Below are 14,819 nucleotides of genomic sequence, written 5' to 3' on the forward strand. Positions count from 1 at the left end.
TCCATTTTAATCCAGGAACACCTGAATGTTTATTAATGTTTGAAAAGTTTACTGAATATGTAAGCCAAAAGATATATAACTTAATTGAAACTTCAGGCTCAGAGCTTACAAACTACCTAAAGAGTTTTTGTTGTTGTTGTTAGAAGAAGTAACTAAGCTAATTTCTTCTTTAAATAAAATGGCAAATTTAGAAGTGAAGTGATATGCCAATTTGTTTCATGGGCAACAAATCCTTCTATTTTTAAGGAAGATGAATCTGGATTACATGTAATCCAGATGTGAGCATGTATTCACACAAGTCTTAAACTACATTTTCTTTCTTCGTATTTATATTGTAGATCCTTTGCCTCCTGCTAAGTTTGAAGTCACTAAAGAAAAGACTACATCAACTAGTTTACATATTTGGTGGATACCTTCTTCTGGAAAAGTCACCTGGTATGAGGTGGAATTATTTGATGATGAGCAAAAGACACAGAAAGTCCAAGTTCGAGAAAGCCCGTCAATGAATGAATACACATTTTTCAACCTCACTGCTGGTACCAAATACAATATTGCCATCACAGCCATTTCTGGAGATAAACATTCCCGCACAATTTACACCACTGGGTCCACAGGTAATACCTGCTTACAGGTTATGAAATTATTTGAGTTACAGGGTATTTAATAATCTGTGTTTCTTGTTTTATGTGTTCTGCTGAGTTTTTTTTTCAAATCATTTTATTGGGGACTGAAAGGAAAATGTCTTACAATACAGTTAACACCATGATAGATGTCTATAAAACATCTTTACCCCCCAACTTGGGCCATTATTCACCAGGACCTCAATTCCTTCTCCACCTCCATCTACCCCTTCCTCCTCTAGAGTTATTTGCTTTTGTCTAATTCTCTGTTTAGTTGAAGATGTATTAAATTTGAGAAATAAAATTAAGAATGTACCTAGACAAAAAAAATAGGTGATAGGTGATAGATAGATGAAAAATAAATAAATGTAGTATGAAATTCATTAGATTTTCTAAATTTGTGTCATGAAAGACTACACTCAAAAATAAGGAGGTGTGCAAAACTATAGAGGTGACTCAACCAGTAGAACACAGTAGTTGCATATGTAAGACCTGGTTTTGATTTCCCATACCATGTAAGCTGGAATTGTTCTCTGTTCACTATTACTTTAATGTTCTTTGTCTCCTCTTATAAATCTTTAAAATATGCTAATATGTCATCAAAAGAACCTGTATAGTGTTCATATTTTGCCCAGATTCAAGTCCAATCTCCCCCCCCCCACTGTATGAGAGGAAGCTTTGATGCTTATTCTATCTATCTGTCACTTATTTTTAATAGCTTATTTATTTGATAGAGAGAGAAATTAAGAGGGATGGGGAAGATAGTGATGAAGAGAGACAGAGAGATACACCTGCAGCACTGCTTCACCACTTGCAAAGCTTTTCCCCTGTAAGTGGGGAGCAGGGATTTGAAGCTGGGTCCTTGTGCATTGTAACATGTGCACTTAACCAGGTGTACCACCACCCAGCTCCCCTATCTATCTGTCTGTCTATCTATCTATCATCTACTTATCTGAAAAAGTCAGCCCTGGCAATGACAACAATAATAATGAAGTTTGATTGTGCTACTTGCTTGCTATGTGATTTTGAAATAGTCACAGAGTTCTCTGGGACTAGAATGTAAATGTTTTTATTATCACTTAGATGTTGGCCTTATCACTTAAATCTTATACACTAGGATTTTCTCTTTTTTTCCTTTTTTTTTTTTAATTTTAAGTTACTTTATTCTTATTATTTATTTATTCATGAGAAAGATAGGAGGAGAGAAAGAGAGAGAGAGAGAGAGAGAGAGAGAGAGAGAGAGAGAAAGAACCAGACATCACTCTGGTACATGTGCTGCCGGAGATTGAACTTGGGACCTCGTGCTTGAGAGTCCAACACTTCATCCACTGAGCTACTCCCAGACCACTACAATAGGATTTTCATTCTCATTTTTTTTAATTTGTGCCATGAAGCTTTACTTCCTTTGTATATTGTTCTCACAAAATTAAGTTATAATATTTCTTAGATATTTATAAGTTTACAACAAGTCTTTGCTTCCTGGGACTGGGTAAGAATTGTCACTTCTTTCTTGCTCATTGTCCCATTCTTCTGTAGGCACTGTCTTTCTTATCATCTGCTCTTCTCTCCCTTTTTTTTTAATATTTAAAATTCTACCCCTTTTTTTATTTTCAAGCTTCTTAATTTTTTTTTAAATATTTATTTTATTTATTTATTCCCTTTTGTTGCCCTTGTTGTTTTATTGTTGTAGTTATTATTGTTGTTGTCGTTGTTGGATAGGACAGAGAGAAATGGAGAGACGAGGGGAAGACAGAGAGGAGGAGAGAAAGATAGACACCTGCAGACCTGCTTCACCACCTGTGAAGCGACTCCCCTGCAGGTGGGGAGCCGGGGTTCGAACCGGGATCCTTATGCCGATCCTTGTGCTTTGCGCCACCTGCGCTTAACCCGCTGCAATACAGCCCGACTCCCCTAGCTTCTTAATTTTTAAACATTTATTATTTCCTGAGAGGGGGGCCATTATCACTACTATCCTCTGGCATATATGTTGTCAGGAATTGAACCCAGAGTCTCATGCAGGCAAGTCTCGCACTCACTCTTACCTGCTGAATCACCTCTCTGGCCATCCACTTTTCAACATCCTACAGTCTTTTTCTTTTCCTTTATTGCTCTGCCACATCATGCTTCATTTGCAAAATTGCCTATCAAGTGAGGGAAGTAAACTACAACAGAGCTTTAGGAAGTGGACTTTGAAAAGAACATTAATCCAGGGCCCAGTGAAATTTCAAGAGTGCTATTCTCATTACTGCTCTGACACAAGTGAAATGTACAAAGAAGCAGAAAGCAATGAAGATGGTTTCTAATTAACTGTATCTATATATTCCATAAGGAAATCATGAATGATACTTAACAATGTATTTTATCTCACTAGTGCCATCTCCTGTGAAAGATATTGGTATTTCAGCAAAAACTGATTCTCTACTGATTTCCTGGTCCCATGGCTCTGGGAATGTAGAAAGATACCAGATAATTTTAATGGACAAAGGGATCTTAGTTCATAGTGGCGCCCTGGACAAATACACTTATTCCTATACATTTCATGGACTAAAGCCTGGCCACCTCTATAACCTCACAGTTGTGACTGAGGCTGCAGAACTACAAAGCTCCACGTGGAAACTAGCCAGGACAGGTAAGTTTCCAAAGCTCACATCAAGGAAATATTTTTCTAAGCAAGGACTACTAAATTATTTGAATAATGACAATATAAGAGAAACTGAAATTCATGTAAGTTACAGATGATCCATAATATGTAATAAAACCATTTTTTTATTCAGAAAATGAGGGATTTCCATTTATTCCGAAGTTTAGACTGGATCATAGCAACATTTTTAAGTAAACAAAGTTTTTTGCAGCTATTATCTCAGCTTCTCTCTTTAGTTTGCTTGTCTAGGTACAAATTCTTTCTTTTCTAAAACAGGCCTTTATTGCTTTCTAGGAGCTATACAAAGACCAATTCCTATAAAACAGTCATTTCCCAAATCCTCTATCAACAAAACATACAATGAGATCCAAGTAGTGTGTGTCTGTGCATGTGTGTGTGTGTGCGCGTGTGTGCGTGTGTGCGTGTGTGCGTGTGTGCGTGTGCGTGTGCATGTGCGTGTGTGTGTGTGTGTGTGATCACTGGGGCTCCATGCCTACACTACAAATCCACTGCTCCCGGTGGCCATGTTTCTTTCTTTTTTTTTTTTTAGCCATTGTTGTTGCTGTTTTTATTGTTGTTGGATAGGACAGAAAGAAATTGCGAGAGGAGGAGAAGATAGAGAAGGGGAGAGAAAGATAGACACCTATTTCACTGCTTGTGAAGCAACCCCTGTCCCCCCTCCCCACCTCCCACAGGTGAGGAGATGGAGGGTGCGCAGGGCTTGAACTGGGATCCTTGCACCTGTCCCTGCGCTTCACACTTTGTGCGCTTAACCCAGCGCGCCACCACCTAACCCTGCTTTTTTTTTTTTTTTTACTGTCTCTGGGATTTCTCAGCTCTGCGCTGACTTTTTCAGAAAGAGACGAAGAGACAGAGTCGGAAAGAAGCCATACTGTCTACCAGTTCATTGGGGGCCAGACTCAAGGTTAGGTCAGTGCACTATCCAAGTGAGCTGTTTTGCCTGTCCTTTGTTAAATTTTAATGAGTCATTCATATGCGCAAGCGTTCATTCAATCAGTACCTATGCGCTCGCTGTAAACTGCAGAGTAGACTTTGTGTCTATAACACTGACAAGCCCACAAATTCTTTGTCGTCGTATACTTGCTGGTAGACTCTAGTGCTTCTGATGGGTCTAATGTGTTAATTAATCCCCTCTCCTGGTAAGTGATCAAATTTTACACGTGGCACAAAGCCCAAGGACTGGTTTAAGGATCCCGGTTGGAGCCCCCAGCTCCCCACAGGGGAGTCGCTTCACAGGTGGTGAAGCAGGCCTGCAGGTGTCTCTCTTTCTATCCCCCTCTCTGTCTTCCCCTCCTCTCTCCATTTCTCTCTGTCCTATCTAACAAAGACGACATCAACAATAACAACCACAACAACAATGAAAAACAACAAGGGAAACAAAAAGGAAAAATAAATAAATGTAAAAAAAAAAATTTAAAGGAAGCTAATAAATATAGTGCCGTAGAAATTACTCTAATGAGAAAAGTTGCTGGAACTTTATAGGAGTTGATAGAAGTGACCCTTAGGGAAACTTGTACATTTACATAACTTTTATATGACACCTCAAAAATACAGAGTCATTCTCAGCAAAAATGTAGGACACGGTTTAAGAATTATTTATGGAGAGGAGAGGTTAATAGTTTATAGTATGGTTGTTGACACATCAGTAATTAAAAAATAATTATGCATTGGTGCTCAGGATTGAACCTGGAACCTCTGGCCCCTCAAGTATGAAAGTCTATTGGATAGCTACTATGTTATTTCTCTGTCCCACACCTGCAACCAATATATTGTTAAAATGCAACATTAACTCAATAAAATTAACTTAAAATATTTTTATTTTCTTTATTTATTTATTGGATAGAGACAGTCAGAAACCAAGAGGGGAGGGGGATATAGACAGGAAGAGAGACAGAGAGATACCTGAAGCTCTGCTTCACCTCTTGTGAAGCTTTTCCCCCTGCATATGGGGACCAGGGGCTCAAACCTGAGTCCTTGTGCACTAGAACATGAATAAAACTAATTTTAAAAGGAAAAAAATAATTATGCATATCAAAAACAAATTATATTTATAATTTTAGTGCAAAATTAGTACACTGTGCCTATCCTTTATTTAAAAATGATTTTATTTTTAGCATTATAACAGTGCTTGACAGAATTTTAAGACCTGAGGGGTTATATTTTCACACCCACTGTGTGTATAGTTCACTACACATTTCCAAAGTTCTGCTGCAAATGGTTTTAGTTAGGCCCAAAGTATCTGGCAAGTACATGAGCAAAATATTGAAAAAAGAAAAGAAAAGAAAAAGAAATAGTCACCAATGAGTCTATCTTTTGTAATAATTTTCCTCTGGTAGCATTTTGACAATTTAAACTTTATCACAATTTACAATAAAAAAGTATTTTCAGGGGTTAGGGAGACAGCCTAGTGGTCATGCAAATGACTTTCATGCCTGTGGATCTGAAGTCCCAGGGTTAGTACTAGCAAGCACTATACACCAGAGCTGGGCAGTGCTCTAGTAAAAAGAAAAAGTATTTTCAGTGCATAGAGTTTTTTTTTTTTAATTTGTTAATAGTTTTTTACAAGATGGTAAGGTAAGGTCACAGTGTATAGCTCCATACCATACCCACCACCAAAGTTCTGTATCACCACCCTCCCAATAATAACCACCATAGTCTGTTGCACCAAAGTAAAAGACTGGGGGTGGGAGCTCAGGTCCTGGAACATGATGGCAGAGGAGGACCTCGTGGAGGTTGAACGGAAATGTGGAAAACTGAGAAATGTTATGCATGTACAAACTATTGTATTTTACTGTCCACTGCAAACCATTAATCCCCCAATAATTTTTTTTTAAATAAAAAAGATAACCACCATAGTTTTTACAAGTCTTACAGTTTGCTTGCTTCTGTTTTGTTTGGATTTTACTTTTGGCAAGTTCATGTAAATCAGATCTTTAGATTCCACATATGAGTGAAACCATCTGAGAGTTGTCTTTTATCTCTTTATTTATTTCATAATCACCTCCAGTTCCATCCATTTTTTTCCCAAAGAACACAATATCATATTTTTTTACTACAGACTAGTTTCCATGCAATATATATCCCATAACTTCCTTAGCCAGTCATCGGATGATGGCATTTAGGCTGCTTCCACTCTTTGGCTATTTTGAATAATGCAGCTATGAAATAGAAGTGCATATGTCCCTCCAAATGAGTGCTTGTCCACTGGATAAATGCCAAAGAGTGGTACTGCTGGGTCATAAGCTAATCCCATTTTTATTTGTTTAAGAACTCTATATACAGAAGTGGAACTGCCCTATGACCCTGCAACTCCTCTCCTGGGGATATATCCTAAGGAACCCAACACAATCATCCAAAAAGATTTGTGTATACCTGTGTTCATAGCATCACAATTTGTAATAGCCAAAACCTGGAAACAACCCATGTGTCCAAGAACAGATGAGTGGCTGAGCAAGTTGTGGTCTATATACACAATGGAATACTTCTCAGCTATTAAAATGGTGATTTCACCTTTTTCAGCCTATCTTGTTGGAGCTTAAAGGATCATGTTAAATGAGATAAGTCAGAAAGGGAAGGAAGAATATGGCATATTCTTCTCATATATAGAAGTTGAGAAATAAAAACAGAAGGGAAAACACAAAGCAGAACTTGGCCTGGAGTTAGTGCACTGTACCTAAGTAAAAGAGTTTGGGGTTGGGGGGGGGGGCGAGGGAAGGTTCAGGTCCTGGATCATGATGGCAGAGGAAGACCTAGCGGGGGTTGTACTGTTATGTGGAAGACTGAGAAATGTTATGCATGTACAAACTATTGTATTTTACTGCCAACTGTAAACCATTAATCCCCCCCAATAAAGAAATTTAAGAAAAACAAAAGGACTCTTTCTACAGTCTTCCAAAGGGGCTGTATTGGTTTGTATTCCCTACAGCAATTAGCAGAGTTCCCTTTTCTCCAAAACCTCTCCAACACTTGTCCTTTCCTAGTTTGTTGATGTAAGCCATTCTCTCAGGTGCGAGATGATATATCAGCATAGATTTAATTTGCGCTTCTCTAAGAAGTGGAGCGTTTCTTCATATGTCTGTGGGCATATGTGTGTCTCTTTGTTACAAAACTGTCTGTTTAGTTCTTTGAGTTCATAGTTTTAATGACCAAGCAATTTACCAATCTGTTTGTTATGAACTTGTTATTATTAAATCTATAGAGAGAGGACAAAATTAAGGAGATAACAGAGTTCTTTGAGCTTTTATCTTAAGGAATTCCAGAACTGAAAAGCAATGACCAAACCTTTATTTGCCAATAAGGATTACTAGGTTCAATGAGATAGATCTCCCCAGGGTTGCCCAAGCCTGAGCCAGAACTCAGACTTCTGACTGCCATGTGTGTGCTCTTTCGAATCACCAGATAGTCTTTCTTTCATTTTACAGTACTATCCTTGTCTCTTAAAGTGGCTATTATCATCTTTTTTAAAAAAAATTATTTATTTATTTATTTATTAATGAGAAAGAACCAGACATCACTCTGGTATATGTGCTGCCAGAGATTGAACTCAGGACCTCATGCTCGAGAGTCCAGTGCCTTAGCCACTGTGCCACCTTCCAGACCATGCTATTATCTTCTTACTAAAGAATGTGATTTGTAAGGGTTAGAATGTAAGTTAAAAGTTGACCATAAGACTGTTACTAAATTAAAGTCATTTTTCTATTTTTCCTGTATAGTCCCCATGGAAGTCTCAAACCTGAAGGTAACAAATAATGGCACATCAACCTCTCTAAAGGTCAAATGGCAAAGACCATCTGGAAATGTGGATTCCTACAACATTACACTCTCTCACCAAGGAACTATAACCGAATCCAGAGTACTAGCACCTCAGGTTACTGAAACTCACTTTAAAGACTTAACCCCTGGACGACTTTATCAAGTTATCATCAGCTGTATTTCTGGTGAAATGTATGCTCAGAGAATAGCAATGGGAAGAACAAGTAAGTCTAGAACTCTAGAATTCTCCTTGGGTGCCCAAATCACTCTCTGCTCCATCTTAAACTAGAATAAATTAAGTTAGAAGGAAAACTCAGTATCTAACCCAGGAAGTATAATCTCCATGACTTGGTGTCTGTAGTTCTGAGCCTATAAATAGAGCAAAGCATAGGGTTAATTGCACTCATCTAAGTTATCTAAGCAAATGTGTCTGAATTAATTACTGAGTGATATACATAACTCTGGCCTGTGACATTTTACAGCAAATCATTTAAGTATATAAATGCATTAGCACCGATACTAATGAATAAAGCATTTCCTAACAGCTCTCAATGTTAGCACCAGTTAACAATAGCCATGGTTTTTTATTATTTTATTTATTATTTATTAGATAGTGACAGAGAGAAATCAAGAGGGAAGGGGTCAATAGATAGGGAGAGAGACAGAGAAACACGTGCAACACTGCTTCACTACTCATAAAGCTTTCCCTCTGTAGGTGGTGACCAAGGGCTTGAACCAGGGTCTTCACACATTGTTCCATGTGTATTCAACCAGGCATATCACCACCTACACCTGAATTTATCCAAGTTTTCTTTTCTTATTTAAAAAAATTATTGGGATTAATTATTTACAGTAAACAGTAAATACAGTTGTTGGTACATGTGTAAAATTTCTCAGTTTTCTGTAAAACACCCTGACCACCTACCTCGGTCCTCCTTCATCATCATGCACCAAGATCTGTAAGTCCTCTCCCAACCACAGAGTCCTTTACTTTACTTTGGTGCAATATACCAAACCCAGTCCAAGTTCTGCTTTGTGTTTTCCCGTCTCTTCTTATTTCTCAGGTGGAGGAGGTAGCACAATCGTTGTACAAAGAGACTTTCACGCCTGAGACTCCAAAATCCCCAGGTTTAATCCCCTGCACCACCGTCATCCAGACCTAAGCAGTACGAGAGAGAGAGAGAGAGAGAGAGAGAGAGAGAGAAGTTGTTCTTATTTTTCAACTTCTATCTATGAGTGAGATCATACCATCCTCATCCTTCTCTTTCTGGCTGATCTCACCTAACCTGATTCCTTCCAGCTCCATTCAACATAAGGGAGAGAAGGTAAATTTATCATTCTTGATAGCTGAGTATTATCCATGTTTTCTATAAATTATCTCATTGACATATGTCACTAAACATTTATCATCTGCATAAATCACAGTGAAGAGAACTTTGGAAGCTATTTAGACTTCTGGGTTTATCTGGAGGGCGTATCCTCCAGACAAATATGGCTTTTACCCTGTTTTCATATAGATCTATACAACTGAGACTGGTTTTTTTTTCACATGCTTCAGTATTTTATTTTTATTTATTTATTTTATTGCCAGCAGGTTATCACTGGGGTTCAGCGCCTGCATGCCAAATCCACCACTCACATGAGCCATTTTTCTGGATGTTTGTTCATTTGTTTGATAGGACAAAGAGAAATTGAGAAGGAGGGGGAAAGGAGATTGAGAGGGAAAGAGAAAGAGAGATACCTGAAAACCTGCTTCACTGCTTCTGAAGCCACCTTCCCCCCACCCCACCCCCACACAGGTGAGGAGTAGGGGCTCGAACCTGGGTCCTTGCCCGTGGTAGTATGTGTGCTTAACCAGAAGCGTCACTTCCTGGCCCCTAGTATATATTATGTGATAGGACAGAGAGAAATTGAGGGGAGATAGAGAAAGGGGGAGGGGAGGAGAGAGAGAGGACCTGCAGACCTGCTTCACGGCTCCTGAAGCATCCCCCGCAGGTGGGCGAGCAGGGCCTCGCACCCAGGTCTTTGAACATGACAATATATGTACTTAACTTAAGTATGCTACTGCCTGGGCCCATGGTTTTTATATTTTTAAAGGTTAAAAAATGAGGGAGGATCAAGAGATAGCTAACCAAATAAAACACACACTTTACCATGCTCTAGATCCCAGGTTCAAGTCCCGGCTCAATATATAGAAGCACAATGCAAATGGGAAGCTTCACAAGAAGTGGAGCTGTGCTGTAGTATCTCTCCTTCCTTCCTCTAGATTTATCTCTCTCCCTATCTGTCTCTCACTGTCTAGGTTTTAAAAAGAAGAAGGAGGGTCTGGTGGTAGAGCAGTGGGTTAAGCGCACATAGCGCAAAGCGCAAGGACCGGCATAGGGATATCGGTTCGAGCCTCCCGCTCCCCACCTGCAGGGGAGTCACTTCACATACGGTGAAGCAGGTCTGCAGGTGTCTACTTTTCTCTCCCCTCTCTGTCTTCCCCTCCTCTCTCCATTTCTCTCTGTCCTATCCAACAATGAACAACATCAACAACAAAAATAATAACCACAACAAGGCTACAACAATGATGGCAACAAAAGGGGGGGTGGCCTCCAGGAGCAGTGGATGTATGATTCAGGCACCGAGCACCAGCAATAACCCTGGAGGCAAAAAAGAAGAAGAAGAAGAAGAAGAAGAAGAAGAAGAAGAAGAAGAAGAAGAAGAAGAAGAAGAAGAAGAAGATGATGATGATTTCAATAGAAGCAGTGGAGTTGTGCCCCAGTAGTAACTCTGACTGCAAAACAAAAGCATACAAAACAGAGAAAGAGAGAAAGGTGAAAATATAAAATACTGATTTTATATATTTGAGGTATGAGATTTTGAAATGTCTGTCAGGTATCATACCAAAAACAGAAAAGTCTTGTAGACCTTTGTTTTTAAGGAATTAATATTTTAATCACACAAATATAGAATAAAATATACAAGATAAAAATATTACATATCAATAATGGTAATTGTATTGATATTTCCATGTATCAGTCACTGACTAAATACATTTTTATTGCATTGAGCTACCACCACAAAACCACAGAAGAGCCCACACCACAAAAGAACTTCTGACAATATCGTGTAAGTCAGAAAAGTCAACTGACTTCTCCATAATCATCCAACTAGTAAATGGTGGAGTTGGAATTTAAGCCCAGAGTCCATTCTCTATGTGTTTAAATATCTCAAATAAGAGTCATGCAGTCAGAAATAAAACAAGAATAGGCTGAAGCTCCAAAGTCCCAGCTTCAGTCCCTCACACCACCATAAGACAGAGCTAAGCAATGCTCTAGTCAAAAAAAAAAAAAAAAAAAAAAAAGCATAGATTTTCTACCAAAAGATCAATTAAGATTTGTTGGAGCTGGGATCGGGTGGTAACGCAGCGGGTTAAGTGCACATGGTACAAAACGTAAGGACCTGCATAAGGATCTCAGTTCCAGCCCCGGGTTCCCCACCTGCAGGGGCTCGCATCACAGGTGACGCAGGTCTGCAGGTGTCTATCTTTCTCTCCCCCTCTCTGTCTTCCCCTCCTCTCTCCATTTCTCTCTGTCTTATCCAACAACAACAATAGCAATGATAACAATAATAACGACAACAACAAGGGCAACAAAAGGGGGAAAAATTGTTGGAGCAATGAGGCCTTTAACTGCAACTTAAGAAATATGAAACTCTTGACAAATGCAGAGGAAAAGATAGTAGGGAATTTGAGGTGGGTTGTACAGTATAAGCAAAGGCACAGAGACAGAAGATCCCAGGAGACTTCCAGATCTGTGGAGCACACAGCTGGAGACAGGCCTTCCATCCTTCCAGGGAGTGGGGAGAGAGGGAGTGTGACTATGGAGAGCAGTCAGGGTTAAGACTGGAAGGATTTAGGGTCGATTTTGGAAGGCCTCAGATGGCAAGCCAAGAACTTGATGTTTTGTTTTGGAGTTAATAGAGAGACCCTGAATGCTTTTTGAGACAAGGATTAATAAGATTAAAGCTATATTGAAAGGAGATTAATTGTCCCCATTAAAAAAAAAGAATGTCTTATGACCACAAAAATCTAATGCCTCTCTCTTCCAAAGATGCCACATCCATCACTGTCGCCATCATAAGCCACACCAGTGTCTTGTAGGACTGGTGTGCAATCAATAAAACATAGTATTCATATCACTAAGCTATTAGCAGTGTTACAGAAGATTGCTTTACTGATATATTACTAAAGTGATTTTGGCATATGTTGTTTTTATGTTGGGTGTCTCCAGTAACAGAACATTTATTTTGCAGTCTACACGTCGGGAAGGGAAAGAAAATTCGGATTATGAATAACACATCTTTTAGTAATAAGTTAGTATCCTCACTTTTGGTTTTCAGTATCTGCTTTTTGACATCATTTCATTATTTAGTTCCAGAGAAAGTAGGGAACTTGGAGGCAAGTACCAATGGCTCGGTAAAGTCCCTGGTAGTGAGTTGGTTGCCCCCTGCTGGAGACTGGGATCAGTATCGCCTCTTGCTGTTCAGTGAGTCTTTGGTGCTGCTCAACACCACAGTGGAAAAGGAGGAAACACATTATGCCATGGATGACTTGGGGCTCATACCTGGAAGAAAGTATGAAATAGAAGTCATTGTTGAGAGTGGAAATCTGAAAAATTCTAAGCGTTGCCAAGGTAGAACAGGTAAGCAAATATGAAAATGTTAATGTTTAGTGGAACCTTGGTTGGTCTCTATCCTAAATAACCCAGGAAATTATCAATGTTCCCTGGATTCACAGACTGTAAAAACATTGGTGACATTTAATTTTGGTCAAATAAAAGGGCTGGTGACATTTAATTTTGATCAAATAAAATCATTTAATATCATTTCCTCCAAGGTCCCAGGTTCAATCCCCTGCATCACCATAAGCCAGAGCTGAGCAGTGTTCTAGTAAAAAAGCCATATGTGTGTGTGTGTGTGTGTGTGTGTGTGTGTGTGTGTGTGTGTGTGTGTGTATTCACTTCCACTAGTAAATTTATAATTTTATAAAAGAAATACATTGATACTGCCTTAAGACTAGGTGGAAATTATACATACATATACATATATGCATATATACACATTTTTAAGCTAGAGACAGAGAGTGAAGCTAGAGACAGAGAGTGAAGGAGACCACAGCACTGAAGTTTCAGACTTGAACCTGAGTTACACACATAACAAAGCAGCACGCTGCCCAAGTGAGCTATTTCACAAGCCCTAGAAATAATCTTTTTTTAAGCTTTGTTTTTTATTTTTTATCTTTATTTATTTATTCCCTTTTGTTGCCCTTGTTTTATTATTGTAGTTATTCTTGTTGTCATCGTTGTTGGATAGGACAGAGAGAAATGGAGAGAGATGGGGAAGACAGCGAGGGGGAGAGAAAGACAGACACCTGCAGACCTGCTTCACCGCCTGTGAAGTGACTTCCCTGCAGGTGGGGAGCAGGGGGCTCAAACCATTTTTAAATCTTTATTTATTTTTGGATAGAGACAGAGAGGAATTGTGAGGGAAAGGGGAAATAGTGTGGGAGAGAGACAGAGAGACACCTGCAGACCTGCTTCACCACTCATGAAGCTTTCCCCCTGCAGGTGGGGACCAGGGGCTTGAACCCAGATCCTTGTGCACTATAATGTGTGCACTTAATCAGGTGTGCCACCGCCTTGTCCCAAGAAATAATCTTAATGAAGGCAAATACTTCCCACAAAAGCAGATAGTTGACAACCTTTTGCTGGTGATCAATATTATAGAACTATTGTTGACCAGTATTGAATTAGGAACCAAGCAAAGGTTATTAAAATGAAAATCTGATAAATTTGAATTCTTGGGCAAATAAAAGAGCACTCACTGAGTCGTGGGTTTCAGTATTCTTACTGTTAACACTATACTGGGATCCTCGCCAACTCACAACTTCTATGAGTTTGTTTCCTCGACTTCAAATAAGTTATCATTCTAAGTTTTTTCTTTTTTCTTTTTTTAACCAGTGCACTGCTAAGCTCTGGCTTATGGTAGTGTGGGGGATTGAACCTGGGACCTGGGATCTTCAGGCATGAGAGTCATTTGTATAACCATTATGCTATCTGCCCAGCCCCTATGCTCAATATTTCTTTTTTTTTATCTTTTTATATCTATTTATTTTCCCTTTTGTTGACCTTGGTTTTTTTTATTGTTGTTGTTATTGATGTCGTTGTTAGATAGGACAGAGAGAAATGGAGAGAGGAGGGGAAGAAAAAGTAGGGGAGAGAAAGATAGACACCTGCAGACCTGCTTCTCCGCTTGTGAAGCGACTCCCCTGCAGGTGGGGAGCTGGGTGCTCGAACCAGGATCCTTAGGCTGAATGCTTGTGCTTCACACCATGTGCGCTTAACCAGCTGCACTACTGCCCAACTCCCTATGCTCAATATTTCTATGAAAAGCCCTGTGAGATAGAGTAATTCATAATGAGAGAGACATTCAAATATCCTTTAAGTATTTCCTGATAATAAGCAAATAACTACATTAACTTAGTGATTTTCTTAGAAGAATGTACAAAAAGAAATGACTGAAAAGTGTCCTTATTGTACGAAACTTGTCTTCCTGTAATCTCTTCACTGGAAAATTTACCTATGAAGAGATACTCATTGGATGGTAATCAAAGACATAAAAGCTTTACCTATGTCAATTTTAGCATTTCACAGTACAAGTGCCTATATTCAGTCCAATATAGCTCACCCACCTCAAATAATGTGAATTTGAGTATTCTGTCAGGGGACAGTAGCAGTTCT

The 14,819-nt window shown here is 39.1% G+C and overlaps 1 protein-coding gene across 6 annotated transcripts in view; it reads left to right on the top strand.

The window, feature by feature from the left end:
• The window catches only part of PTPRB (protein tyrosine phosphatase receptor type B), a 121,960-nt gene that overhangs the window by 35,844 nt on the left and 71,297 nt on the right, over positions 1-14,819 (top strand). For 5 of the 6 annotated variants that reach the window (XM_016191292.2, XM_060194941.1, XM_060194940.1 and 2 more), the window contains 4 exons: positions 339-614; positions 2,992-3,249; positions 7,995-8,258; positions 12,453-12,722. In XM_016191292.2, the coding sequence (XP_016046778.1) occupies positions 339-614; positions 2,992-3,249; positions 7,995-8,258; positions 12,453-12,722 (1,068 nt within the window). The remainder of the gene's footprint in view (positions 1-338; positions 615-2,991; positions 3,250-7,994; positions 8,259-12,452; positions 12,723-14,819) is intronic. The other variant, XM_060194939.1, reaches the window with a different exon arrangement.

The sequence above is a fragment of the Erinaceus europaeus genome, chromosome 7 (genome assembly GCF_950295315.1).
Source record: "Erinaceus europaeus chromosome 7, mEriEur2.1, whole genome shotgun sequence".
In the NCBI taxonomy this organism is placed as follows: domain Eukaryota; kingdom Metazoa; phylum Chordata; class Mammalia; order Eulipotyphla; family Erinaceidae; genus Erinaceus; species Erinaceus europaeus.